General features: G+C 35.1%; 1 protein-coding gene across 2 annotated transcripts in view; it reads right to left on the reverse strand.

Annotated features, from left to right (window-relative positions):
- The window catches only part of LOC140436803 (sorting nexin lst-4-like), a 121,364-nt gene that overhangs the window by 22,971 nt on the left and 70,973 nt on the right, over positions 1–27,420 (reverse strand). For both annotated transcript variants that reach the window (XM_072525907.1, XM_072525906.1), the window contains exon 4: positions 19,750–19,926. In XM_072525907.1, coding sequence (XP_072382008.1) covers positions 19,750–19,926 — 177 coding nt within the window. The remainder of the gene's footprint in view (positions 1–19,749; positions 19,927–27,420) is intronic.

The following is a 27,420-nucleotide window of genomic DNA, read 5'->3' on the forward strand; positions in this document are numbered from 1 at the left end:
AATGATTGTTGAAGAAGAACAAACTAGGAAGTATACAGCTAATATAAAGAAAATAAAATCACACATTTGTAAAGGCGCAAAAAATGATGAAACATGAAGAAATAAAGATAGTTTTTACACAGAAACCTCATTGAAACGAGACGCGAATAGAAAAAGTGGAAAGCGATCTAAACAAGTTTATTTTATTAATTGAAGAAAAGAAACAAAGACCAACGAAGATAAAGAAACATTGTGAAGTACTTTAATAAAAAAAAACATATAATAAAAATAAACAAAAACGTATAATGAAATTTGTCGAACCTGTTTTACCATTTTAATATTACATAACATTTTAAATAATAAAAAGATGTATAATTTAGAAAAATATATGTCTATGTTATTTTATGTTAATGATACACCCGACATCCACTTAATACCTAAAACAAATAACTTTATCTTCCCTCGTACAGCAGGAATTGAGATAGCAAGTTACGATATCATCTTGTATATACTGTATGTTATATACAACTAATCAATATAGCGTTTATATATCCATATATTCTTCAATCTATAATATAAGTTAATTGATTAGGTTATAAAATGTTCATAGATGAACTCCATAACATGAGACACAATTGGTTCTTATTGATCTGTTATGCCTACCTACATTACTACATTGACCTTTTCAATAACCGCCATGTGTTTCATAAAAAACAACACTACTTTTTTCTGTTTATTTGAGATACTATTGTGTCCTATTAGAGTGTCCATGTTGGAATAGTTATTCCGAAAACGTTCTGTGATGTAGCCTGATAGGGTTTTTATTATTATACCTTTTATAAAGGAATTTTTTAAATAAAATTTTTGGTCTAATGTGTTTAGGTGATCCAAGAAGTGTTTGTTATCTGATACAAAAATTTATAAAATACATGCGGTATTATATATTAGTTTTATTAGTTAGTTTTTAAGGGAGTCGAGTTTTAACCTTCAATAAAGAAACACATATTTATCCATGATTATAAATTTCTTGTAAACACCCTAAAAATCCCTGAGAAAAAGTAAATTCATGCTATATATTTGGCGACCAACTGGTGGAATTGATTTATTTGTCACCCAGCTTGTTGCAGGAAGTTATATATGGATAAATCAACGTTTTGCTGAGTTTTAAGGATTAATTAACGTCAAAATTCGCTGGTGAACACGTATTAGTAAAAAGTGCTTGGCTCTTTCGGACTTTGGACTCTTTTATCTGGCGTAATTTTTTAAAATAATTGTCTGCTTCGTGTTTAGTTACTGGACAGAAAGTTTGTTGAATTCAGGTGATTCGGTAATTATTACTGGACTATAGGTGTTTAAATCTTCTGTTTTGTTGAAAACTCGGATGTGTTCCTTTGTTCCAAGGTTATTTAATATAGTGTCTACAGAAAGTAAAGTTCTTGACGAATTTTACTCAAATTTGGACAAGGCAGCGATTTGGCAAGTACTTTTCAATCTTATTCATGCAAAACCATTTGCATAATTTGCGTACGACGCAAAATAGAGACCTTGATGAACATTTGATTTCGATAAATAATTTTGAGTTGGATTCTGAAGAAATTTCGAATACATCCGTGGACATAAACAGTAGAGACAGGACGAGTCAAGATGTAGCGTTAACTAATGATTAATTACAAACACTATTGTCAAGATTGTCGGTACTAAATGCTGATTTTTAGCCATCGTTGCAAATTGGTAATCTTTCGAAATGCTCTTCGCGTTTTGATGGTAAAAAGGACAAATACGTAAATACTTTTATTAGTGCCGTAGAAGTTTATAAATATTACGCTTTAGTGTCGGACAAAACCGCGTTTCGATTTTGCTGCTAAATGGTATCAAGCTGTTAAATATACTATATCTACATGTGGCGAACTTGTTAAGCTTTGAAGAACTACGTTTGGTCCGAAAAAATGGGCATATTGTGTTTATCGTGAACTATTTGCCAAGGACAAGATAAAAAAACAACAGTTGACGTTTTCGTTTGTAGATGTATAGCCATAATTGCTCAATTAGAACCAGGAAGTCTTACGGAATCAGTTCAAATAGATATGGTGTACGGATTATTGCACAGAACTATTAAAGAAAGGTTTTCTCGAGAATCACTGATAGTCTTTAACGATTTGCTTACAGAAGCACGAAGAGTTGAAGATATCTTTGACCAACCTACTCTTAAGGAGGAGAAAGCCTCACACATCGTGAATCGTATCAAAAACATTCGCCTTGTAGTTATTGTCATGTTCCCGGTCATTCTAAGGAAGACTGTCGCAAATTACTTGCTCAACAATCTAAAGATCGAGCTGCACCTATGACTTCGAAAGTAATTTCAGGTTCTTCGCGTACGGTTAGTGCTACTGTCGGAGCAACTACTTCGAACTTATCGCACAATGGCTTAAAAAACCCTTTCCCCGCAGTTGGAAAAAAGTAACCCGCAACTTGTTACGGTTGTGGTAAACCAGGTTTCATCAGAGCACACTGTCCAATTTGTAATCATAGGGAAGCATCCTCCTTAGATTTCTTTTCCGTAGATACATTTATTTCACATAAAGGTCAAAGTTTAAACGATACAGGTGCCAAAAAAAGTGTAGCGGGTATAACTTTATACAAACTTTTGGAAAATCAAGGTCAAACGTTTAAGTCAGAACAAATTTCTGTAAAATTTGCTGATGCTGTTAATAGAAATAAACGAGTGTTGACAACGGTAGTTGATGTACAGATACGGGATAAAATGGTGCCTACTTTCATTATAGTTTTTCCTAATGAACCTACTAAAACTCTTTTTGGTATAGATTTTTTTACCAAATAGCCTTAGATTTGCATAATAAAGAATGGTATTTTGCAAATGAAAGCACATGACAGCAATTGTTGTTTGACGCCAAGTGTACAAAACCTACTGAAATTTATTGCTTTGAAAATTTAAGACAGGATGAAGGAACGATGCTAGCTGAACATAACGAGCTCAACTCGATGACTTTTTAGAAAGTAGGAAGAATACTTTCAGAATGGGGGGAGAGCCTACAGCCTATGCACAGCATTGTATTAACACTGGAAATAGCCCACCAATTGCACTGCCACTATACCGAATGTCACTTGCAAATAAGTAAGTGCTTAAAACCGAGTTAGATAAATTCTTGGAAAAAGGCATCATCGAAGAACGTGAAAGTGCATGGGTTGCGCCGGTTGTATTAGTGCCGAAAAAAGGTTGCGGTATGAGACTTTGCGTAGATTATCAACGTTTAAACGCTGAGACTACTAGTGACTCTTATTTGTTGTAGCGTATGGACAATTTACTATTCGCCGCAAAGCGAACTGTTTATGTCTACCATAGACTTACGATCATCAAGTTAATGTTGCATGTTCGCCCAACGACTTTGCAAAAAGTCATGGACCATTTTCGCCGTGGTCTTAGTAACGTTGTGATTTTAAGTTACCTAGACGATCTAATTGTACTATCCAGCTCATTTTATGAACATTTAAATGATCTCAAGTCAGTGTTCGATAGACTAGATCAGTTTAATATTCGGACAAATCGAAAAAAGTGCGTGTTTGCTCGCGAAAAAGTAAAATATTTAGGACATTTAATAACTCCGCAAGGAATTTCCGTTGATCTGGATAAAACTGCTGCTATATAGGAACCATTACCCCGAGAAACGTTAAGAAAGTGCAATCTTTCCTTCAGACGGAAGTGGAACAGAACTCCTTTGAAACTCTTAAAAAGTTGCTGACTACCGCACCAATTTCACGGCAAGCACATAAAACTCAACCGTATATCATTCGTACTGACGTCAGTGGTTACGCGGTCTTGGAGCAGTAATCCTACAAGTACAAGAAGATATCGATGACGAGCATCCCGTGGAATACGCTAATAGACTTCTTACCGGTGCCGAACGCAACTACTCCAATTCAGAAAGAGAAGTTTTAGCTGTTGTTTGGGCCTCGAAAATGAAAATTCTAAACTAACCCTGTAGACCGATCACCAACTCCTAAAGTACCTGCTAAGCCTAAAATCACCTACACGAAGGTTGACTATTGAAATTGACTATTTGTCCAAGGCTATGACTCAACCATCGATTACCTGTCCGGCAAATGTAACATGGGAGCTCATACACTTTCCAGACCACCATGTGAACACAATAATGTACTGTCCTGCGTGATACGTGAAGTGCAAATTGACATGCTCCAGCGGTCGGCATATGAGACCAGGGTGGAACAATTGAAAGACCCAGATGTTGGCAAAATAATCCTATCATTCGAAGACCCAAATTAGAATGAATATAAAGGAAAAAACAGTTAAGAATCGAAAAATTAGTTTATAGAATGAATATGTAAAATGGACAGTTCGTGGATACTTTGCTCACACAAGGAGTACCCTACCGTTACTCGTCGTAAGAAGACTAAGAATAGGCTCAGTTAGTAGTACCCATACCCACACATTAAAGTGAAGCCATTATGAAGGAATATCACGATGCACCAACTGCCGGCTATTATGGGAACGTACTTTTGTCGCTGATTATATTGATAAATGCCCAGATTGTCAAAGATATAAGGTCCCTAACCAGAAACCAGGCGGACTGTTACAAACTCCTCTGTATGCGCAACGTTTCGAAACACTTGCCATCGACTTATTTGGACCGTTAGCTGAAGGATCAAAACGTGAAAAGATCAATTTTAGATAGTAGAAGACACATGTACTAACTGGGTGGAGATATTTGCCTTAACTCAAGCATCCACAGAAGAGTGCGATATGAAGCTTATTGACGAGGTATTCCTAAGATTTGGTCTACCCTGAAGAATAAGCAGGATAACGGTGTGCAATTCGTGTCTCACGTAATGCAACAAGTTTGCTATATTTTACAGATAAAAGAGACTTTTACTCTGTCGGCCCAGTAATGCATTTATTAGTGATCAGTGTAGTAGTGTCTGGGGGCTCGGGAGACTGATACCTCGGAATCCATGAAGAAGTCATCAGAGAGGATGTCGAAAGCTCGGCGCAGTGATAATCGACGCGGTTCAACCCGGAAGACTGTTGAGTTTAATAATAATTCTTGAAATAGTGTTAATCTTAGCTTTAGCTTTAATTGTACTATCCGCAGAAATATAATGCAGGATAGCGACTTCTAACGAATTTCATCTAGAGACACAATAATGCACAAGGATACACAAAGAGAAATGGAAGTAAATTATGCACGAGAAAACAGAGCATGATGCCACACGTTGAGAAGCCAGGTCGGCAGAATGAATATAAGAAATAACAAAATAATAATATTTACTTATAACTGTACTATAGGTACAGTAAACATAGTCGTCACTTAGGTCAAGGCTTATGTAAAATGAAAGACCTCAATTATTACAGACACGATTTTAAGATTATAAAAATTTATAGTCTCTAAACATAAAAATTTAACAAACCAAACTAAACAAGCCATGCAGCAAGACCTCAAGACTAGACAACCTCTGTGAAAAAACAAAAGGTGGATAACAAAACCTTGTAGCATGAATAGACAAATTACCGTAGAAGGAAAATAACATTTTCCCAACAATTTTTTTAATTACGAGGATGTGTTGATATCTCGTTAGCGTAAACTGATTCTCTGGATAAAGAAAATACTGCGTTGAAATAACGAAGTACCAGTGTAAAGTTTTACATCAAACAGTCAAACTAGACTTGCACAATAAAATTTAGAAAAAGGGACTGATCAAAATTGTGAAAATTGAGGGTTATTTGAAAGGGTTAAGAAGTAAGCAGATTTACCAAGACATAATTACAATTTAAATGGGAATAAGCCACAATTAAAGGTTAAAGTACGTTTATTGACGTTTCAATTTCCACTTCGGAAATCGTTCTCAAAATTTTATTATTTTGGGTATTTTATTTTATTATTGGTAGGAACAAATAACAAACAAACAAACAAACAAACAAATATCAGACAGACAGTTCGGCTTCATTAACGCAGTGGGTACCAGAGAGGCACTTTTCGGAGTACAGGTACTGATTCAAAGATGCAGGGACGTTAACTGCGACGTATACGCGTGCTTGATCGACTATGAAAAGGCATTTGACAGAGTTCAACATCAAAAGATGATAAACATTTTAAAAGAAGCAGACCTGGATGACAAAGACCTCAGAATGATTTCAGAACTATACTGGAATCAGACCGCATACATGAAAATTAACGGAGAAGAAACAGATCACATAAAAATACTACGCGGAGTTAGACAGGGATGTATTCTATCGCCGTTGATATTTAATATGTACTCAGAAAAATTTTTTAACGAGGCTCTTTACGGAATAGACGAAGGCATCCTTCTAAATGGTGAAAGAGTAAACAATGTTAGATATGCCGACGACACCATGGTGATAGCAGATAGTTTAGAGGGACTTCAGAGGCTAATGGACAGAATAAACGAGTACAGTCAACAGTACGGACTAAACATTAATACCCACAAAACCAAACAAATGATTGTCAGCAAGGAGAATATAAATGAGGCTCATCTATACATTAATGGGACGCAGATAGAGCGAGTAAAACAGTATTGCTACCTGGGAACTATTATAAACGAACAGTGGAGCAATGTACAGGAAATAAAGTGCCGCATAGGAAAGGCAAGAACGGTCTTTAACAAAATGAGCGCCATCTTCAAAAGTCACAACATATCCCTGGATACAAAAATGAGACATTTGAGATGCTATGTTTTCTCTGTGTTGTTGTACAGGGCGGAGGCATGGACGCTTACAGACACCACTATCAAAAAACTTGAAGCATTTGAGATGTGGCTTTATAGAAGAATGCTGAGAATATTATGGACAGCAAGGATCACGAACAAGGAAGTTCTAGAAAAAATGAAGAAGGAACCAGAGATTGTGTTTACGATCAAACGCATAAAATTGCAATATCTGGGACACGTTATGAGAAATCAGCACCGTTACTCCCTGCTGCAGCCTATATTGCAAGGTAAAGTCAAAGGTAAGCGAGGACCCGGTAGAAGGAGAATGTCATGGCTGCGGAATTTAAGAACATGGTTTAAGAAAACCTCAACGGAGCTGTTTCGAGCCGCAGCGAGCAAGGTTATGATTGCCAATATGATTTCGAACATCCGAAACGGATAGGAACCAGAAGAAGAAGAAGAACCTTTAAATGTGGCTTATTCCCATTTAAATTGTAATTACTTTAAAATGCCACAAGAAAATAGCTTCAGACTAGAAACTTAACACCCTTGGCAATCAGTCCTTCGTAAGCGACCGTGAAATTGGATTGCAAGCTTCAAAAGAGATAAATGTTCTATTGAAAATAAAAACCGATCGGGAAGGTCAACTTTTGTATCTTCTTCTTCTTCTTTTTATATAGACATGACTCTGTCTGTTTTTAAATGTGCCTCCAGTAAGTTGTCATTCCATCGTTTGCGTGATCTTCTTACTGAACGTCTTCCTATTAGGGAACCGTCTCTTGCTGTCTTTACTACTCTATTTGTTGTCATTCAACTTATATGATCGGTCCATTCTACTCTTCTATTTCTTACTCAGTTTTTAAAGTTCTACGCCTTGCATCTATGTCGTATATCTGTACTCTGTACTTCTAGCTCTGCCCCATAGTGTCTTACCATCAATTTTTCTAAGTGTTTTCATCTCTGCTGTTTCTAACATCCTTTTTTTTCTCTCTGTGTGTCAGGTCTTGTTTCTGCCGCGTATGTTATTATTGGTCTGATGAATGTTTTGTAAATTCTGCCTTTCGTTTCTTTCCCGATATTTTTATTTCTCCATATTGTTCCGTTTAGGCAGCCTGCGGCTCTGTTTGCTCTATTCACTTGATCTTCGGTCACTTCGGTTTCGAGCTCTCCGTAGCTAGATAATTAAACTCCATCACTTGTTCTATTATCTGACCTTTCAGCTCCAATTTACATCTTGGTAAATTTGCTGTTATAACCATGCTTTTTGTCTTTGTTGGGGAACATGTTAAATTTTATGGCGGTTATATTAAATTGGTGCAGCATACGTTGTAAATCATCTTCACTTTGAAAGAGTAGTATTGCGTCGTCTGCATAGCAGATTATTTTGAGTTGTTTTTCTCCCATTTGGTATCCTTTTTTAGTTCTTACTTTTTTTATTATTTCATCCATAATCAGATTGAACAATAGAGGACTCGGGGATTCTCCCTGTCTTATTCCATTGCCAACTTCAATAGGGTCAGTTAGTTCTTCTTCTACTTTTACTTTTATTGTGTTGTTTTGGTAGATATTTTCGATCGTTTTGATTATTTCTAGAGGTATGTCTCTTGCATTCAGTAAGTGGATTACGTCTTTTAATTTGACACGGTCAAATGCCTTTTTAAGGTCCACGAAACATAGATATTCCGGTTTGTTGTATTCTAATGACTTCTCTTGCACTTGCCTTATTATAAATATAGCGTCGGTGTATGATCTTCCCGACCTAAAACCTTGTTGTTTTTCTGCTAGTGTTATAATTTCATTCAATTTATTTGTTATCACTTTGGTTGTTAATTTGAGTGTTGTGTTTAATAAATTAATTCCTCTGTAATTTTCCGGGTCCGATTTGTCTCCCTTTTTGAAGAGAGGTGTTAGGATGCTTGATCTCCATTCTTGAGGAATTCTGTTTTGTTCCATTATTTTTTGTGTCCATTCCCGTAAATATCGCATTCATGACATTCTTTTCTCAGACCGTCGAATTCGACTACATCGAATATCTGGGGAACTGACTATTTCATATGAATGCCTCTATAACATAGTTAACAAGCGAGCAATGGTAGAAGCATCGTGTCTGATCTTTGCTCTATTTCGGGTTTCTTCTAATTTAACTCGGGTACATTCCTACAACCCAGAAACAAAGCAGCAAGCGAAGGAATGAAGAGTTCTTCATTCCTTTCAAGAATAGAAAAGTTCTTCCTTAAATTTTTTGGGATTGCCAAGGAGTAATCATGATCTATTTTCTGAATTAGGGTAGAAAAATAACTGAGAATCATTATTCGACGTTACTGAGTTCTCTACAAGAAAAAGTTAAGAAGAACTGACACGGAAAGTTGTCCAAATGTATTTTGTTTTTGCATGACAATATCCGTACACGCGACACCCATCTTGCCACGCAAATAATTCATGATTTAGGGTTCGAATGACTCGAACACTCCCCTTATTCACCACGTAAGGCTTCATTCGACTATCATGTCTTTCTTCATCTGAAAAAAAGTCGAAAAGGTATCGCAATCTTTTTTAAATGGAGAGGTGATAGAATCGGTGGAAGCCTGTTTCCAGAGCAAGATCAATTTTTTTTGAAAGGTCTAGAGGCGTTGTAATAAATGTACATATATAATTAAAAGAATAGAACGTTAATTTTCAAATTTTGTGTCTTTTATAGTAAACTAAGAATTTTTTAATACATTCTCGTATTATACTTTCGGCGTTTTCAATGGATTATAATGTTTTTCAATAAATACGTGACCAAGACAAGGAGATGACAAGAATTTTGAGGACTATCTGAGGGTGATCTGTCAATTAATCTATTTTTTTTAAGTAAATTAAAGCAAATGAGCAGCCAAAAATAGTTAGTGACTAATGCACAACTGAAAAAATCTACCGTATAAAAGCCCCTTCCCATATCAGTTGGCCCACCTATGGAATTTGCAGTTTAAGTCGATTACCATAAACAAATTATACTTTGCGTGTGTTTATAAGTTCCCATATTAATTAATATGACATTTTTATTAATATTTATTAAAAACATTACCCTTATGGTTTCTTATTTATTTTCAACAATAAAAAAAAGTTCACTAAACCCTGGCTATGCATTCACTTATATCAACCTACGTTGATTTTTTCATAATTACGTTAAATCCAAAGATAGCTGTGAAAAAATAACATCAAAACAATAATATTGTCAGTTAATGTCAAATTATGAGAAAATGAGAAAAGATGAGAAAATTTGTTCAATCATTATTAGATTTTTTAATTCTGGAAAATCCAATTCGGAAATCGCGAATATGTTGCAATTATTGTCACGCTATAGTAAAGGAAATATTGTCAGAAAATACAAAACTACAGGTTCGGTCGTCACAAAACCTAGAAATGTACGAAAAAGTAAAATAACCGAAGCAGATCGAAGGGCATTAAAACGCAATATAAAGAAAAATCGACGAGCAAATTATAAGAGTTAAGCATGGAGCGACGTTATTGGAAGACACGTTTATAAATCAACATATCACCGAGAGGCGCACAAATTAGGATTTGGTACTTACAAAGTAAGTTTTATAGTTAAAAAAATTAGTACGAATTGTTTTTAATAAATTTCATTTTATTTTAGGCTAAGGAAAAGCCACTTTTAACATTACAACAAAAGAAAAATAGATTAAGATGGTCAAAAGAGCATAAAGATTGGACTCAGTCGCAATGGGTTCAGATTTGAAGTGTGACCAGATTGAAGACCATGGCATACCACTTCTGGAATGGGTTTCTAACAGTCACGACTTGTCCTCGATAGAGACTTTGTGGCGCAAAATGAAAAAAGCTATGAGAAAACATCCTGCCAGGTCCGTCAACGAATTATAGGAAAAATTGCAAGAAATATGGGATTCGTTTACATTAGAATTTTGTCAGAATTTTTTAAAAACTATGCCTCGAAGAATTGTGGATGTCATTAAAAATAAAGTGGACGTAACTCAGTGGTAAACTTTCATTTCTTTTTGTTAATATTACATTCTATGCGTTTTTTAAAATTTATTATTATTTTGTTTAATCAATAGTTTTCATTACGTTATAAAATTATTTTTAATAAGTAGGAAATTCAAAAATGTTGTTTGATGCATTAAAACTTTTAAAATTTACGCTGCGCTTTTATTTTTTTGTTCACTAAAATTTAATTTTCTTATCAATCTAACGTTACTAACAAGACAAAATTTCTAAAAAACTTGAAAAAAGAAAAACAATAACACTTGAGATGGTTGAAAATGATAAATAAGACTATGTATTTTTATAATAAGTGCTCAGAATACATGATTTGTAACAAAAAGTAGTAAACGAATAAAAATTTTCCCATGTTAAATATTTTTTATACTTGATTACCAAAACCACCTTGTTGACGTAGTAACTACACATTTTAATAATTATATACATAAATAATACCTTTATAATAACTCTTAGTACAACAATCGAACATTTTCTTGCATTTCAACCACCAGTATTTTACAAAAATCACCACCAACACATTACACGTAAGTGCACTAGAGAAACTTTCGGTAGAACAATAATAAACAAGGTGTTAAACGTAGAACAATAATAAAAATGAATCATTGCCGACAACAATTAACATTTTAAAATACGATAATGATGTAAACGCAAACACGTTTTCTGACTCATGCGCTCACTTTATTTTTCCATACACAAGACGGAATATAAAATATAATAAAGATGGCTGTGACCTCATGACCGTAAAAATACAGAGGTGCAGCATATGGTTGTTTGTTGAAGGAGATGGTGAGACTGCGATAACGATTAGCGTGTGACCAAATAAAACAAACTTCGAATTGAGACAGTTTTAAGGAATAGTAATAGAAAGAAAACTAATCATATTACTTTATAAATAACCATAATATAAACATATTAACGTGTTTTATATTTTCATAGCTGTGGAATCATACAGGAGATATTGAATACACATTCACAAATAAAATTAATTTGCGAATTTTCCCTATTTATTCAGCTATGACTGAGTACTATTATTATCGATGTGAAACTTTAAACAAGAGAATAGCAAACAAACCGAATCGTTTAAAATGAGATATTTATACATAATTATATTTGCAACTCAATTATATTTGGATGGGGCCATCAATTTTATTACATCTTGCAAACCCGATCAAACCAGAGCAAACTATTTTAATATTGGATACACGAAATCTCAAGCATATTAATAACACCATGTACTTAGCATATTCAATTTGCTATATTATTCGCTATAAATTATTTTTTCTTCAAACGTCAAATAATGATGACGTTACTTATCTAACTCGATCCTGTCAAAGTTTGATGTCTCCGCCGGCAGCAGTTTTTTTTTCCCATTTCTTTACGGCGGAGGGAAAAATGTTGTCATGGCAACAATATAAAACATGTCACAAAGCAACAATACAAGTGTCATTAACAACAATTAAACATCATTTTTATTTATAGTAATGTTAAAAGTACAATTACTTAATGAGGCATTTTCAAAATTGAAACCGTGCAAAAATGTTCCCGACTCTTGATACGCATTGGTAATTGTTGATGATACTGATGGTCGAGAACAACTTTCAGCAATCATTCCCGATGTTGGCGAATCATGAGGGTTTAAAATTTTTTGAGCATTATCGTTCTTATCGGACTTGGAGGGCCCCAAACGTGCTACTGCATCATTAGCCGCGGACTCAATTTCGTTTAGGTTTTCCATTTTCGCACTATATTTGCGCTTGCGGGTGCAACAATAATAAGCTGTCTTTAATAATTGCAAACAACTGTCAAACAACTGTAACCAGGGAGACGCAAATCCCAACGACGACTTAATTATTTTAATTTCTAACATCTAGACGACTTTGATGGTTGTCACAGTTAATTTCGAGTAAAAATAGCGTATGAATTGTACTATTTATGGTTGAAAATTGCTACGTTTGAAGAAAAAATAGTATACTTTATTCGGCAAAGAAGCGACTTTTCTTGACTTGCTCTCTATTACGCGCCTCACTTCGTTCGGCGCGTAATATCGGGCGCATCAAGAAAAGTCATGCTTCTCCGCCTCATAAAGTAATATACTATTATAACTTACGTTCTGTAACTGTATAACTTACGTTCAAGAAATATTTGAATTGGAGCTTAATTTATCAACTTTTTCGTGCCAGGTAAACCTAGTCGACCATAGAGTTCATGCGTTGATGTTCTTTTCGGTGATTTATTTTGCCTGGCAGAACATTTATGAACTTATACGTTGTATGTATTGTTTTCGACTCCAATGCTCTCAAAATATGCAAGAAATATGGAGGTTCCAAAGAACTTTACCAAACGATTGAAAACACATTCTCCCACTACACAGAGAAAATGGAATCGTCTACTCTGTAGAAGAGGAAGCCGGGGTAATGAGAAGAACTCTTAAGAGAGGGTGTACCCTAAATTATCATCAAGGCGAAGACATAGACTTATCGAATAAGTAGAAGAAGCAGAACTAGAAACTCCCGAAGAACAAGAAGAAATAATAAATTCCACATCACCAAGAGAAATAAGTAAACTGATCAGAAAAAGTTCACCAAAAAAAAGCACCTGATACAGATGAAATCATTAAGAGAACTCTGAAGTATCTTCCTTCGAAAGCAATTGTATATTTAACAAAAATAACAAACGCAATACTAACATACAGGTTCTTCCCAAATAGATGGAAGGAAGCCCATGTAATCATGATATCAAAGCCAAAGAAAAGAACCACATATTTCCGCAAATTTATAGGCAGACTAGCTTGCTTCCTGGATATAATCAAAGCCTTCGACAGGGTGTGGTATGAAGGACTGACATACAAAACAAGATCAATAAGATATTCAAGGTCCAGATAGGACCAGTTCTATCTAATTACGGAATCCCGGAAGCTGAGGTACCACAGGGGGCAGTCTTATCAGCCCTCCTGTATAGCATATATGCAGCAGACGTTCTAAAAACATCCGGAACACTAATCAGCCTTTATGCAGACGACACTGCAATAGCGACAAAACACAGAAACTTGGTTATAGCGGTAAGAAATCTACAGACGACACTGTATATGATAGAAGAATGGAGTATCCAATGGAAAATAATATAAATCTAGAAAAGCCCATGTGAAGGGTTTTGAAAAAGAGAAGAGATAAACCAGAAGAACAGCTAACAGTACAAGACATATCGACTGGCAGAACGAAGATAAATACCTAAGAGTCACAATGGACCAAGGTCTAAAATTCACACCACACGTTAACGCGACAGTCTAGAAAATAGCACCGGCTAGAGCCGCAATAATAGGACTCGCAAGAAGCAAATTAGCTATTAAAATAAAATTAAGACTGATAAACAGCATCATACTACCAATACTTACACATGCACCTTTTGCATTGGGACCTTAGAGAAGCTGCAAACGTGCCCAGATAAGTCGCTGAACGATTCCTATTCAGAGACCAAAAACAAATAAGGGTATTGGATATGATGGAGGAAACAGCCAGAACAAAATTCGCTGAGCTCCCCAATCCTGCTAGAGATATTAAGGTATGATGTATACCATATATGGAAGCACAGAAGACCCAAACAGCTAATATTAGCAAACATATAATAAAGTCCAGATAATCGTAGATCTATCAAAAGAAGACAATGCGCTCACTTTTAGCATCACAATGTATTTACTAATATTGATTTTATATGTTTCAGACAGCCCTCAAAAAAAAACTTACAAAAAACGGCTTCGGCCACCAAAAATTAATAAATCACTAGAAAGGCGCAAGCCACAAAAAAAAAAAAATACTAAAAAAAACAAAAAAAAAACGAGCAAGAGGGGTTCACATCCTCGAGCGCCGAGTCTGGGCGTAGCCATATACGTATATAATACCAATAATTTATACTCGATGCCCGAGGAAGCAACACAGATCGATGATAAGTCACTCGAGATAGCGGGAATAGAGCACCTTACGCTGGCCCGTATTATTCGGGGTAGGATTTCGTGTGGAAGTATTTGTACCCTGGACTCCCACATGATAAGCAGTTTGCGTTTTATTGCGTAGATGTTCTAAAATTAATTAATAAATACTAAAACAGAGATATTTACAATACTAACTCTGCAACAACAACAACTTCTGTCAACAAACCACTACTATTTCCTTGTAGATGTTAAACTCTTACCGACGCGCAAAAAGAGTAATAGATCGGATATTTTGGAATCTTATGATATTAGTGGAGTTAAATCATAGCAATCATCAAATGAACACCTTCAGCCATTACAAATTCTGCCATTCTGCAAATTTACCTTACTAGATTCTCGAACCAATTTGTGATGTCATAAGGTGAGTTTTACTTTTAATTTCTTTATTATTACATATTTTCATCGAGTTAGAATCTATGGAGAGGGCATCACGTGACTAAAAACGACCTCACTTCGGCCATATTGTTTTGACACTTTTGACAGATCGTATATGTTTATTTACGTTTGTCGTTTTTCGAATATTTTTAGTTTTATAATACTTTTATAGAAACTGTAATATTATATTGTGATAGTGCACAATAATGGTTTCTTATTTTCAACGTTGTTGCAGTGGCAGAAGCAATGTTAATAGAAAATCTTCAGGAATAACGTTCTACAGGTTCCATCCATCCAATGGTGCTACAGCCCAAATCGGGCCTTGGCCTCCTTCAACAGGCTTCTCCAACCATCTCTATTTACCGCTGTTCTTTTCCATGAACGCGTTCCCAGGCAGTTCCTGGCATCCTCATCGACTTCATCTTCCCATCTCTTTTTAGGTCTTCCAACAGGTCTTTTTCCCTGCATTCTTGCATTTAATGATTTGCTGGGGATTCTATTCTCATGCATGCGGACCACGTGCCCTGCCCATCGTAATCTCTGCAGTTTAGTATGTTGTGCTAGAGGTGGTTCGCTATATTGCTCGTATATTTCTCTATTGTACCTAATTCGCCAGTTGTTGTTTTCACTTATTGGGCCCAGGATCCTACGTAATATTTTCCTTTCAAACACATCTAATGCATTGGCAGATTTCTGTGTCACCACCCATGTTTCGCAACCATAACTTACTATGGGCCTGATTATTGTTTTATAGACCCGGAGTTTTGTTTTCCGGTGTACGTCTCGCGACTTGATTATGTGGCCCATCGCGAAATAGGCTTTATTTGCCAGCACAAGCCTTCTATTTATTTCCGGTTCTTCTTCATTGCTTGCGACCAGATCCATTCCTAGGTATGTGAATCTATTTACATGTTCTATATCGTCAATAAAGTGTTGTTGCACCGGTCTATTTGATCTGGTTTGTATGAGTAGTTTTGTTTTATTTGTATTTATTGCTAGCCCTACTGCTTCTGCACTCTGTTTCAACTCAACGTAGGTTTCTTCCGCTGCATTCATTGTTCTGCTCATTATGTTTATGTCATCTGCGTATGCTGCTAATTGGGTAGACTTGTTTGTAAGTATGTTATTTCCGCTCACCGTCAACCGTCTAATTACATATTCCAGAACAAGATTAAAGAGCGTTGGAGCTAGTCCGTCGCCTTGTTTCAGTCCTTGCGTTATCGTAAACGCATCAGTGATCTGTCCCTGAATACATACCTGTGCTTCTGTTTCTGTCATTGTCATTTGCACTAGTCGTATTAATTTTGATGGTATGCCAAATTCTTTCAGTATATTAGGTAGAATTGTTCTATCTATTGAATCATAGGCTTGTTTAAAATCTACAAAGAGATTGTAAACGTCCATATCATATTCCCATGCTTTGGCTAGTATTTGTTTAACTGTAAATAGTTGGTCAATGGTAGATCTATTTTGCCTAAACCCTGCTTGATATTCCCCGATGATTTTTTCCGTGAGAGGTTGTAGTCTTCGATTAATGATGTTTGTGAGTATTTTGTATCCCGAACAAAGTAAAGAGATGCCTCTATAATTCTGACACAACAGTTTGTCTCCTTTTTTATGAATAGGGCAGATTATACTTTTCTTCCATTGTTGGGGAATTTCTTCTACGAACGTTCTACAGGTTAGTATACAAATATGTAAACAAAGTAATGGACCGTACTTCAGAGAATAAATTAATAGTATTTGACTGTATTAATTTATCTTTATGTATAATATATCGTGTTTTTAATGTTTACCGCGGGATAAATAAATCATAGTTTAATAAAAATGTATGGCACTTTTTTAGATTATGATTAAATCTTCTGAATAACTAGTCATATTTTTATAGTAGTTTTAATATTATTGAGTCCGGCCATGATCCCACCGCCATATTGATATCACAGTTAGCCACGCCTACCTACGCCGTTTTTAGTACATACGTTAATATGCTCATAGCTTCTCCATAGATTCTAACTCGATGCATACTTTACTTAATGTATGCTTTCTATTGCATTGCTCGACCGGTGTTGTTATCAGACTCATTGTAAGTAGTTATGTCGTGGGATGCGCAGGAGTACACAATAATTTGAAAGAAGGTTAATTCCCGTACCATATCCATCTTGGGATACACTTTACACCACCCCTTTTAACCTTCGGAAGCAAGTCTTACAATAATTGCTACCACTCCCCCTTTAAGTCTCTTGTTAAAATCAAAAGTAAGATTGGTAAGTTTACAACTAAATTCTCTTTCGAAAACCACCTAGCTGCACTTCTAGTTTCAACAGTTTTTGTATTTATCTCAAAAATCGTTAACATCCATTAGCTTTTACATACATTTCCATACTCTTTTGAAACTCATAATTACCGATTATATCGCCGAATAGTTTCGGCGAAAATTTTTAGGTGCGAAAATACTGTCACAAATTCTGGTTCCATCCTGTATCTCCAAAATGGTACCCAGAAGAGAGCAATTGGACTTCTGGATTCCTTTTTAATAATTGTTCTCTATGGCGTTGACAACATTGATAATATCTTTTAATTATATTCCGTATACTCTTTTATTAAGATTCTGGAACATACTTTCAAAAAATTTGAGTGGAAGCCAAAGGAATCAATGTCGACGGCGAAATGCTCTCTCACCTACGATTTGCGGACGACATTGTTCTGATAACAGATAACTTAAAAGAGATTGGAACTATGCTTACTGAGTTAGATGCCGCCTGTAACAAAGTTGGTTTGAAAATAAATTTTGGAAAGACACAATACATGACTGATCTGTTACCAAGCGAAAATCCAAAAGTCGACGGCAACGAAATAGGATTAGTTCATAAATATAAATACTAAAGTCATGAAGTCCAAATTGCTAGGGAAAACCAAACTGCTGAACTGCAAAGAAGAATCACTTTAGCACGGGTCTCATATGGATCTCTATCAGACATCTTCATGAGCAACATGCCGAATTATTTGAAAAAGAAGACGTTCGACCAATGGGTGCCTTCAGTCATGATTTACGACGCCGAAACACTTTCCTTAACCCAGGCTACAGCAACCAAACTCAGAATAGCCCAAAGACGAATGCAACGCTCGATACTAGGACTGATTCTCAGTGACTCAGTTAGAACCGAAAAAATAAGAAAAAGGACAGGTGTCACAGATATCATATTATAGCCCATAGCATAACACAAGTGGCCAGAATGAATAACGGGCGGTGGACCCAAAAAATTACAGTTTGCATACCACGAGCTGACAGAAGAAGCAGAGGTAGACCACCTACACGATGGAACGTATAAGTGGTCTACACGTAAAAAATCGTTGGGAATTAGCTGCAGGAAGCTGAAGACCGACAGAACGGTAAGAAATTAGGGGAGGCCTATGTTAAACTTTGGACGCAGAAAGCTGGAAGATGATACTCCGTAAGTAGCCAATTTTTTACATTAAATAATTGTCTGTACACTAAGTTCTTTCTTAAAGTTGTGTATTCTTGTGCATTTCAGATCTAGCTTCTCCTACAATTATAGCCGATGATGACAGAGATGTCGAAATACATCCTGTCTGTTAGAAAATAAAGATTGCTTTTACGATTTGTGGTTTTAATTAGAGTAAGTAATTAAATAATATATAGATGATGAGTAAACTGCTTTGAATTATGAATTTATTAATTTAAAATTTATTTCATTTTATTCACGTGACACTTTAAAGTTTCCTATTAATGTTACCAATTTCGTTTTAATGTAGTTTTTGACATGACGGGAAGAATTTGAAATTGACTCTAGCAAAACATATATGCGTTACGTATAGTTTTTAAGAGGTGCGACACTTTCAATAAACTGATACTTTTTCACAAGAATTTAGTTCATACGGAAAAAATCATAGATGCCTGAATTATCCAGCGAAATACCTGTCTAATGATGTACCACACATGGTATATTCCCTATTTAAAAATACTGGTTCTGGAAGAGAGGGGGTTGACTAATGAAATATATCTATATCGTTAAAATATGTTCCCTCTGAAATAAAAATTGACTTGCGCATGCACATTTGACTTGCACAAAATTCAATAAATAGTGCCAAATATCAGAGTGGACTATTTTAAGTGGCCAACCTTGTATCATCAGTCTATTTTTCATAATTTGAATTAAAACTGAAGTATTTTTGGAACGACACCGCTATGACTATTTCCATAGTTAACCTATTGTTTAGGTTATAAATCATTTCTTAGAATTTTCCGCCACTCGATTAAAACCATCAATATTTGTTTCATAAAATAATAAAAATCACTAATTACTTTACTTTTAATTACTGTTCATAAAAATGGCAATATAATCCCGATGAATTTATGCTTAACAAGCTTAAACTACGCTTAAAATTAGTAAAAACCACATTACTTTTGACAAATTTTATGGAAAAAAAAGTTAAATATCACAGCTAAGTCAAATCATTGTATAATATAAACATATAAGCATCATCGGTATTACGTAGTATAAGTTTGTTTCAAGATGTTCACAATCTGCACTGATATCTTGCAACACATCATGATTTTAATAACTAATAACAATTTTAATTGGAGGTGTATAAAACTGAACAAACTGGGTTTTCAGATTATCCTAAACTATATATTTAGCCTATTTATTATAAAAATATCCACTTACCTAAAATATATCCTTCTAATCCACTTTTGACATAGGAGGAAAATATGTTTAAACTCTTCTTGGTAATGGTACCTTTATTGTCTCCGGCAGTGCTAATATTTCCTAATGACATATTATCAAATTGATGTGATATTTGGTTCTGGTTCTGTTCATTGCTGTAAATGCTTTGACTTTGACCTGGTACAATAATAACTTCGAATTAAAATTGACAAGCGCTTAAAGAAATCAAAGAAATATAATGCTACACCTTATACAGGACGAACAAAGTTTTCTAGGAAATTATTTAAAATTTATTAATTATACAGGGTGTCTACAAATATGGTCAGTGACATTAGAAGTGCTACACCCAGAAGGAATAATTTCTTGAACTTAATTTTTTGACAACACAATGACTAAATTTAAAGCATGCATGATAATAATATCATAGTTAACAATAACTTGATACTTTTTGTAAAAATAAAGTTTTATCTTTATATTTTTCTGCGAAGAGACCGATTTATAAAGACCGGCTCGTACAGAAATTTTTAGTTATTATTCCTCAGTCTAATTATTCTAATCAGTGTAAGACTTGTTGCCTATGGAGAAATGGGTTTGTCGTATCGCGAAATTGGCCGTTGTGTTAAGTGTACGGCAATGGCGGTTAGGCGTGTGTGTCGTGTGTGGACAAACGAAGGTAGAGGAAGCAGAAGAAGACCGACTAGTCAACCGAGGCGTACCACAGACCGTCAAGATAAGCGCTTTAGACTAGGTAGACATGTTACTATGCGTAAATTATGCCGTCGTATTCGAGCATTTGGACTGGTTTTATTCCGCCCACGACTAGTGCTTCCTTTGACTGCGAACCACTGCCATCAACGTTTGAATTGGTGCAGAAAACGGCAGCATTGAGTGGCAGAATGGCATAATGTAGCATTCAGCGATGAATCGAGATTTTGTTTAGGAATGCATGACGGTCTTAGGATGGTAATACGCCGCCGTGGAGAGCGACAAGATATCGGGCTTGCTGTTGAGAGGCATGTACACAGGACATTTGGAGTAATGCTTTGGAGGGTTATTGCCTATGGTAGCCAATCACCACTTGTGTTTATTCGAGGTAGTATGACAACTGCCCGTATTGTTGATGATATCTTCCAAAAAACTTAACTGCCTTATCTAGACGGCCGTCGACAGGTCCTTTTTCAGAAAAACAACGCGCATCCCCTATTGCTTGTCGACTATGATGGACTTTCTCCAAGAAGCTGGCGTTAATGTTTTGCCGTGGCCACCCCGTTCACCGAATTTAACTCCTCTCGAACATGTGTGGGATGTGATGTCCGCTTTGCACCATCCTCTACAGACCCTGGATAGTTAATCCATGAAGTTCAAGCTGCTTGGAACGAGGTGCTACAAGCAGACATCGATCATTTCATTTCGTCAATGCCTAGACGTGTACAGAAGTGTATTCATGTTAACAAAAATTCTTGCCAATGTTATCGTTTCATTCTTGATGTAAATATACCAATGTTGCCAAAAAAATTAGTTCAAGAAATTATTCCTTCTGGGTATAACACTTCTAATGTGACTGAGTAGATATTCTGCATTATATAACTGCAAATTCTGTATATTTTATGTTGAAAACTTTCTTTTACATGTCCGATCGAATGAAAACATGCGATCGAATGTGACAAATTCAATGTCATAAAGACTGACAAAATGGTTTACATATTTCGTTTAGAACAAAGGACAGAAAACAATAATTAATAAATTGTTTTCGTTCATCGCCATCAATTGGAAAGGACAAAAGACCAAAGAATTAAATGAATGATACAAATTTTGGAAAATTAACACTAATAATGGAGTTGGTATAATTACTGACAGACAAATGAAAAGGAAGTTGTAAGAACGAGTAATAGATTATTTGAATACAATAAATCAGTGACTTCATCATCATTGGTGCTACAGCCCTATAAAAGAGCCTCGACCTTCCCAAGTCTATTACGCCAGTCAGTTCTATCCATTGCCAACTGTTGCCAGTTTGCTGCGCCTATTTGTCTACCATCCTCATCTACACCATCTCTCCATCTGAGTTTTGGCCTACCCCTACTTCTACTTCCCACAGGTTGCGACATAAGGATTCTTCTAGGAGGGTTGTTCTGCTGTGATCTTGCCAGATGTCCTGCCCATCTTAGTCTTCCTATTTTTATAAAGGATACTACGTCTTTACCACCAAATATATGTTTATATCTGTGATATATCTAGTAGTTGTACCTCCTTCTCCAAACACCATTTTCACAGATGCCACCGAATATTCTTCTCAGGATCCTCCGTTCAAATATAAGCAGGAGATTTTCATCTGCCTTGGAAATGGTCCATGTCTCCGACCCATATGTCAACACTGGTTGTATAAGGGTTTTGTATATGGTTATTTTTGTTTTTTGGCTTAAGTTTCTGCTTCTCATATGTCTACTCAGTCCAAAATAGCATTTGTTTGCTAGGATTATTCTTCGCTTGATTTCTTCCGTCATGACGTTCTCCTTGGTGATTAGGGAGCCAAAGTATGTGAATTTGTCCACCACTTCAAAGGTAGAATTATCAACCGTGAATTGGTGGCCGATGTTTCTGGCTTTATTGTTGGCTGTTGATGCCATTATCTTAGTTTTATCTTCATTTACTTGCAGGCCCATATTTTTTAAGGCGTTTGACAAGGTAGTATACATTTCTTCTAGCTTGCGCGTTGTTCGTTGTCAGTGACTTATTACTTGATAAAGGAGTGTTGAATGCTGTGTATGTATTCTGTGTATGTATGCTCATCGATTCTATAAAACGAATTAACGAACTTTGTTTCTGGAAGATAGAGGTTACGTAATTCTAGTATATGACACATACTTAATGATGTCTATTTTCTATCATCTAATTTAAAGGGATCTGGACTGAAATTAGTACACTTTAATATAGAAGATTATTTAAATATACTAAATGTAGGGAACACATAATTTCGTAACGTCATAATGAAAGAAGGTAATTAATACAGCAGTGGACACGTCTCATGTGACCAGAACTGTTAAAAAATGACATGTTTCAAATGAGGTGTCTTACTCAGACCATCCAAACCTATGTTTGAAAATAGGTAATGAGTTTATCAAGGAAACATTTCGAAACCCTCGTAAAATAGAGTGTGAAGCATCAAGCATACCTGGAATATTGTTAAGGCAGAGTTAAAGGGACCAAAAGGCACACAATGGACATAGTATTGGCTGCTGAACAATTTCAAAAAGTTCTCAAGTAGGTATTCGAAGAAACTTGCCTGAGATAGTGAGGAATTTAAACAGGAAAGGACGCTGGTGGAATAACAACCTTGAAAATCAAAGGACAGAAGTCAGACGAAAATTTAATTTCTCTAAAACAACAGGTGAGTGGAGCGATTATCGTAAAGCTCTGACTGAATTATAATAAGGAACTGAGAAGCTGTAAAAGAGAGTCATGGAGAAGGCTCTGCTACGAGATAGAACAAACTGCAGAAACATCGAGGCTCGATAAAAATCTCTCAAAGGACCCTCAGATAAGTATTCCCTCACCCCAAAGGAGTCAAGCGAATACACTCTGAATATGAAGAGAACTTTTCAGTGTGCTCTTTCCTGACTAAAACAAAAATTCTTATCTCTTCTTATGTGAAATCTGGTCACGTGTGGGCTGGTAGCTAGATGCAGCAAATACAGACATCCTGGGCTATTCGGATGATCTGTTCATCTAAGCCAACGACTACTTTACTAGCTAATTCAGAGAGATAATTCAACAGGCTCTGACTGTAGTTACAGAATAGACTTTAAATTTAGGTCTTAACATAAGCCCCCAGAAGTCTAAAATCGTGTAATTTACCACACGGAGGAAGTTAAAGGGATTAGATCTTCTAAACCTGAGTGGCACAAATCTAAATCTGGTAAGAGAAGTAAAATATCTTAGAATAATATTAGACTTGAGGCTTATTTAGAATCAGCAGATCGGACAAATAAGCAAGAGTAGTCAGATGCACACTGTGTGTAAAAATGTGGGGTTTAAAACCAGACACGTTATATTTGATTTATAATATGGCGGTAAAACTAACAATTACATTTGCATCAGAGGTAAGGTAGTCAAAAATGTAGCAAAAAGTGCCATCCTCCAACTAATCAAGATGCAAAGACTTGCTTTTGAATCACAGGGGCTCAGACGGACACACCAATAGAAGCTATGGACACCCTACTGGTCGTCCCTCCTTTGGGCATCGTTATAAAGAGGAGCAAGAATGGGATATTATAGAGCACGAGAAAACCTAAGCCTCGTAATGGTTAGATCAGGATAAAGCAATATCATAAATGAAATCAGGTACACCGAAGGGATGATGATAGTTTCTGACACTATAGTACCCAGATACAAAAGTACTTTTCCAAGTGAACATTTGCTCACGAATAGGATGTGGCAGAGAAAACACTAGACTGCAGGGTTTTACCTGGTACTTAGACAGGTCTAAAACTGCAGAAGGGTCGGATGCAAAAACATTCAGTAGTACAGGAAATTATTCCACTAGGAGAATCTATGTCATCTCTGTATTTTAGACAGAGATTTTTGCAATCTTGTACTGCACAAGAGAAATTAACGTGGGGGCTTTCGAACCGATGAATAGATAGATACAGCACCCATCCAGGCTCTTACACTACGTAAGATGGCCTCCAGGCCAACTCTGTAGGTTGTATCGCGACATAACAGCAACATAACAGTGTCGCATACATATGGGTTTTAGATAACTGGGAAATACACGGTAATGAAACAGCTGGTGAACTTGCCAAAAGAGTATCAGCTACAGAATACTTCAGTCCAGTCCCGATTTGAAGGCAACATAACTTTCACAGGGATAATATCAACGGTCAAGTACATGACAAAAATGTATATTGGATGGACAAGCTTACTTACTGGACATGCGCCAGTCAATGGATACTTGCATACAAGATGTTCCATGGAGACTTTAGCTGCAGACTCCGTATCGGAGGACCTGAAACAGTCAACCATATCTAGTATGACTGCAACGCATTATATGAATATCAAGGCATATCGAGTGACTTCCAAAAACATATGGTATCCATTCGCTGGAGACAAATGAAATCTTTTGACTCATCTTTAAACGAAGGATAATCGAAAGAATCTCCGGTAGCAACTGTGAAAACGGTAAGACTATTACTTATGCCAGAAGACGGGAAACTTAGATGGAACGATGGAGTGGAAACAAGACTTAAGAAGGGCGAGACTCTAACTTTAGAGATGTAGCACTAGAGATGATAATTAAGGGGAACAAGAAGATGGAGAATTAAACCAGTAACCGGAAAACGATTCAATAGGGACAATATGTAGTAAAAAGGAATATAAAATAGATCTATAAGAGCACAAAATTTCCCCAGAAATAGAGATAGCCACAAAATATAAGTAAAAAAATTGGGCACTTAACTTATAGTAAACAAACAGGCAGTTTTATTTCTATAATTAAACGAAAGACAAAGAAAAATAGTTATCGCAATTGTTTAGAATAAAAAAATAGTTAAAATTTCATTCTAAATAAAATTAAACATTTTGTTAAACAACTATTGTTTCAAAAGGTCGTTAAATATTTATATATACATTTTATGATAATATGAAACAGATGAATATTATGAGAAAGTTATTTAAAAGTAACATTTGTGATAAGCAAACTTTACTAATGATACTTTGTTTTTTTTTGTAGATATTAAATGTTTAATACCGTTAATTGTTGGTTACAAGCATGTGTTTCGTCAACAAATTTCATTACAGTGATGCAATATAAGGATTAATACACATGTTTATTTCTTAATCATAAAAATTACTTTTATTAAAAAACGTAGTCTGTTCAAATATATATATATATATATATATATATATATATATATATATATATATATATATATATATATATATAGATATAAGTAAAATGTATTGGCATGTCTCGCAAAACAGAAAAACGCCAGACATGAGATTACATTTTACTTTTATTATTCACTCGCATTATCCTTTTCCATTTCTATATATATATATATATATATATATATATATATATATATATATATATATATATATATATATATATATATATCCACTACTATATACTACTACATACTGCTATTAACATTAAATCACATGGTGACAATAAGTTTGATATATGGGTGTAAAAATAAAGTTGTGTTTTTTCATTGCATGGAATTGCTTGGAAACAAGGGCTACATCTTAATAATATTGCGAGACAGCCTCATCATTTCTCAATATTTTCATAAAAAAATAATTTCGATATCTCTATTATCACAAAAGAAAAGAGCTATCAAAACATAACCTGATTTTATTGAATTGTAATACTCATTAATAAAAAGTATGTTCTAACTTTCAAAACTTTAAGACTGTGCCTTCAAGAGTTATCGCACAGACAGAAGGAAAATCAAGATATTTGATTGAAAATAACATGACAATAATGTTGACAATATCCAGCTGTTAGGAGTGGTGGAGAATATAGACATAAAGGAGATAGATAGCAAGTTATAAAGTAAACAGATATTTTATAGTTTCAAAGAATATCAGCACCATTTTTATAAAAGAAATGACTGTTTCACATACTAAATGCTCATATGATAATGACACTTATATATGACATTTAAAAGTAGAAGTATTGGTGGAATTATTGAGATTTGAGCTACTATCCAATATTAACAGAATTATAGACAAATAATATAAACAAATGAAACTGCAGAAGAGTTATAGGTAAAACATGGGGGCGGGTAGTTGAAATTAAAGGTGGCCTGTTGGTTGTACTTAGTAGTGAAAGGAACAGTAACATATAGATCACTACTTTACAGAGACAAATTTCCGAAAGATCACTGGACAGAAAAGCAAATTCAATGAATATTTGAAACAGCACTCTACAATGTTCCAGGATGAAGTATTTACATTGATAATCTCTAGTCAAGCAGCCATGTTGACAGTGAAGGACCCATTATCCAAATCCAAACTGCAAGTATCTCTTTAAAGCATTGACCCATTAGTACCTAGAGTTACATATTGTAACGCGGGGCAAGATTTAATTTATCCATTGTAATTTTTTTTGTAGAACTACTGACGGACAGATGGCGGCACGGTTCACACGGCAGACATTAGTGTTTATGCCCACACAAGTTTTGTTTAGTTTAGTTGACGTAGTTGGTGCTATCAAGGTGTCAAATTTATACTATTCTTTTTGACAAAATGGAACCTGTTATTCAATTCGAATAAGTACAATAAAATTGTATTTAGAAAAATTACTATAACAATTTTTTTAGATTTGGTTAGTAATTTAGTCATGTATTCATGTATTAAAAAATAATCTCATACTTTTAAATATTGGGTGATTTATACTGATCAAAAGTTGAGTGTTACATATATGTAACGCTATGCTTTTATGTGCATGTAATTGCCCATTTATTTTAATTATTTATTTATTTATTTATAAATAAACTCTGTAGTATTTAGTAGCTCGACACTTAGCTAGTAAACAATAGCTCGACTAATATCTGTGATTAAAGATATACCTCATCCCGAATATCCCTATCATTTTTTTGTTGACAACCTATTTACAAGTATTATGTTGTTTAATTTTTTGTGTGAAAAAGGATATCACATCACGGG

The sequence above is a fragment of the Diabrotica undecimpunctata genome, chromosome 3 (assembly GCF_040954645.1).
Source record: "Diabrotica undecimpunctata isolate CICGRU chromosome 3, icDiaUnde3, whole genome shotgun sequence".
Taxonomy (NCBI): Eukaryota; Metazoa; Arthropoda; class Insecta; order Coleoptera; family Chrysomelidae; genus Diabrotica; species Diabrotica undecimpunctata.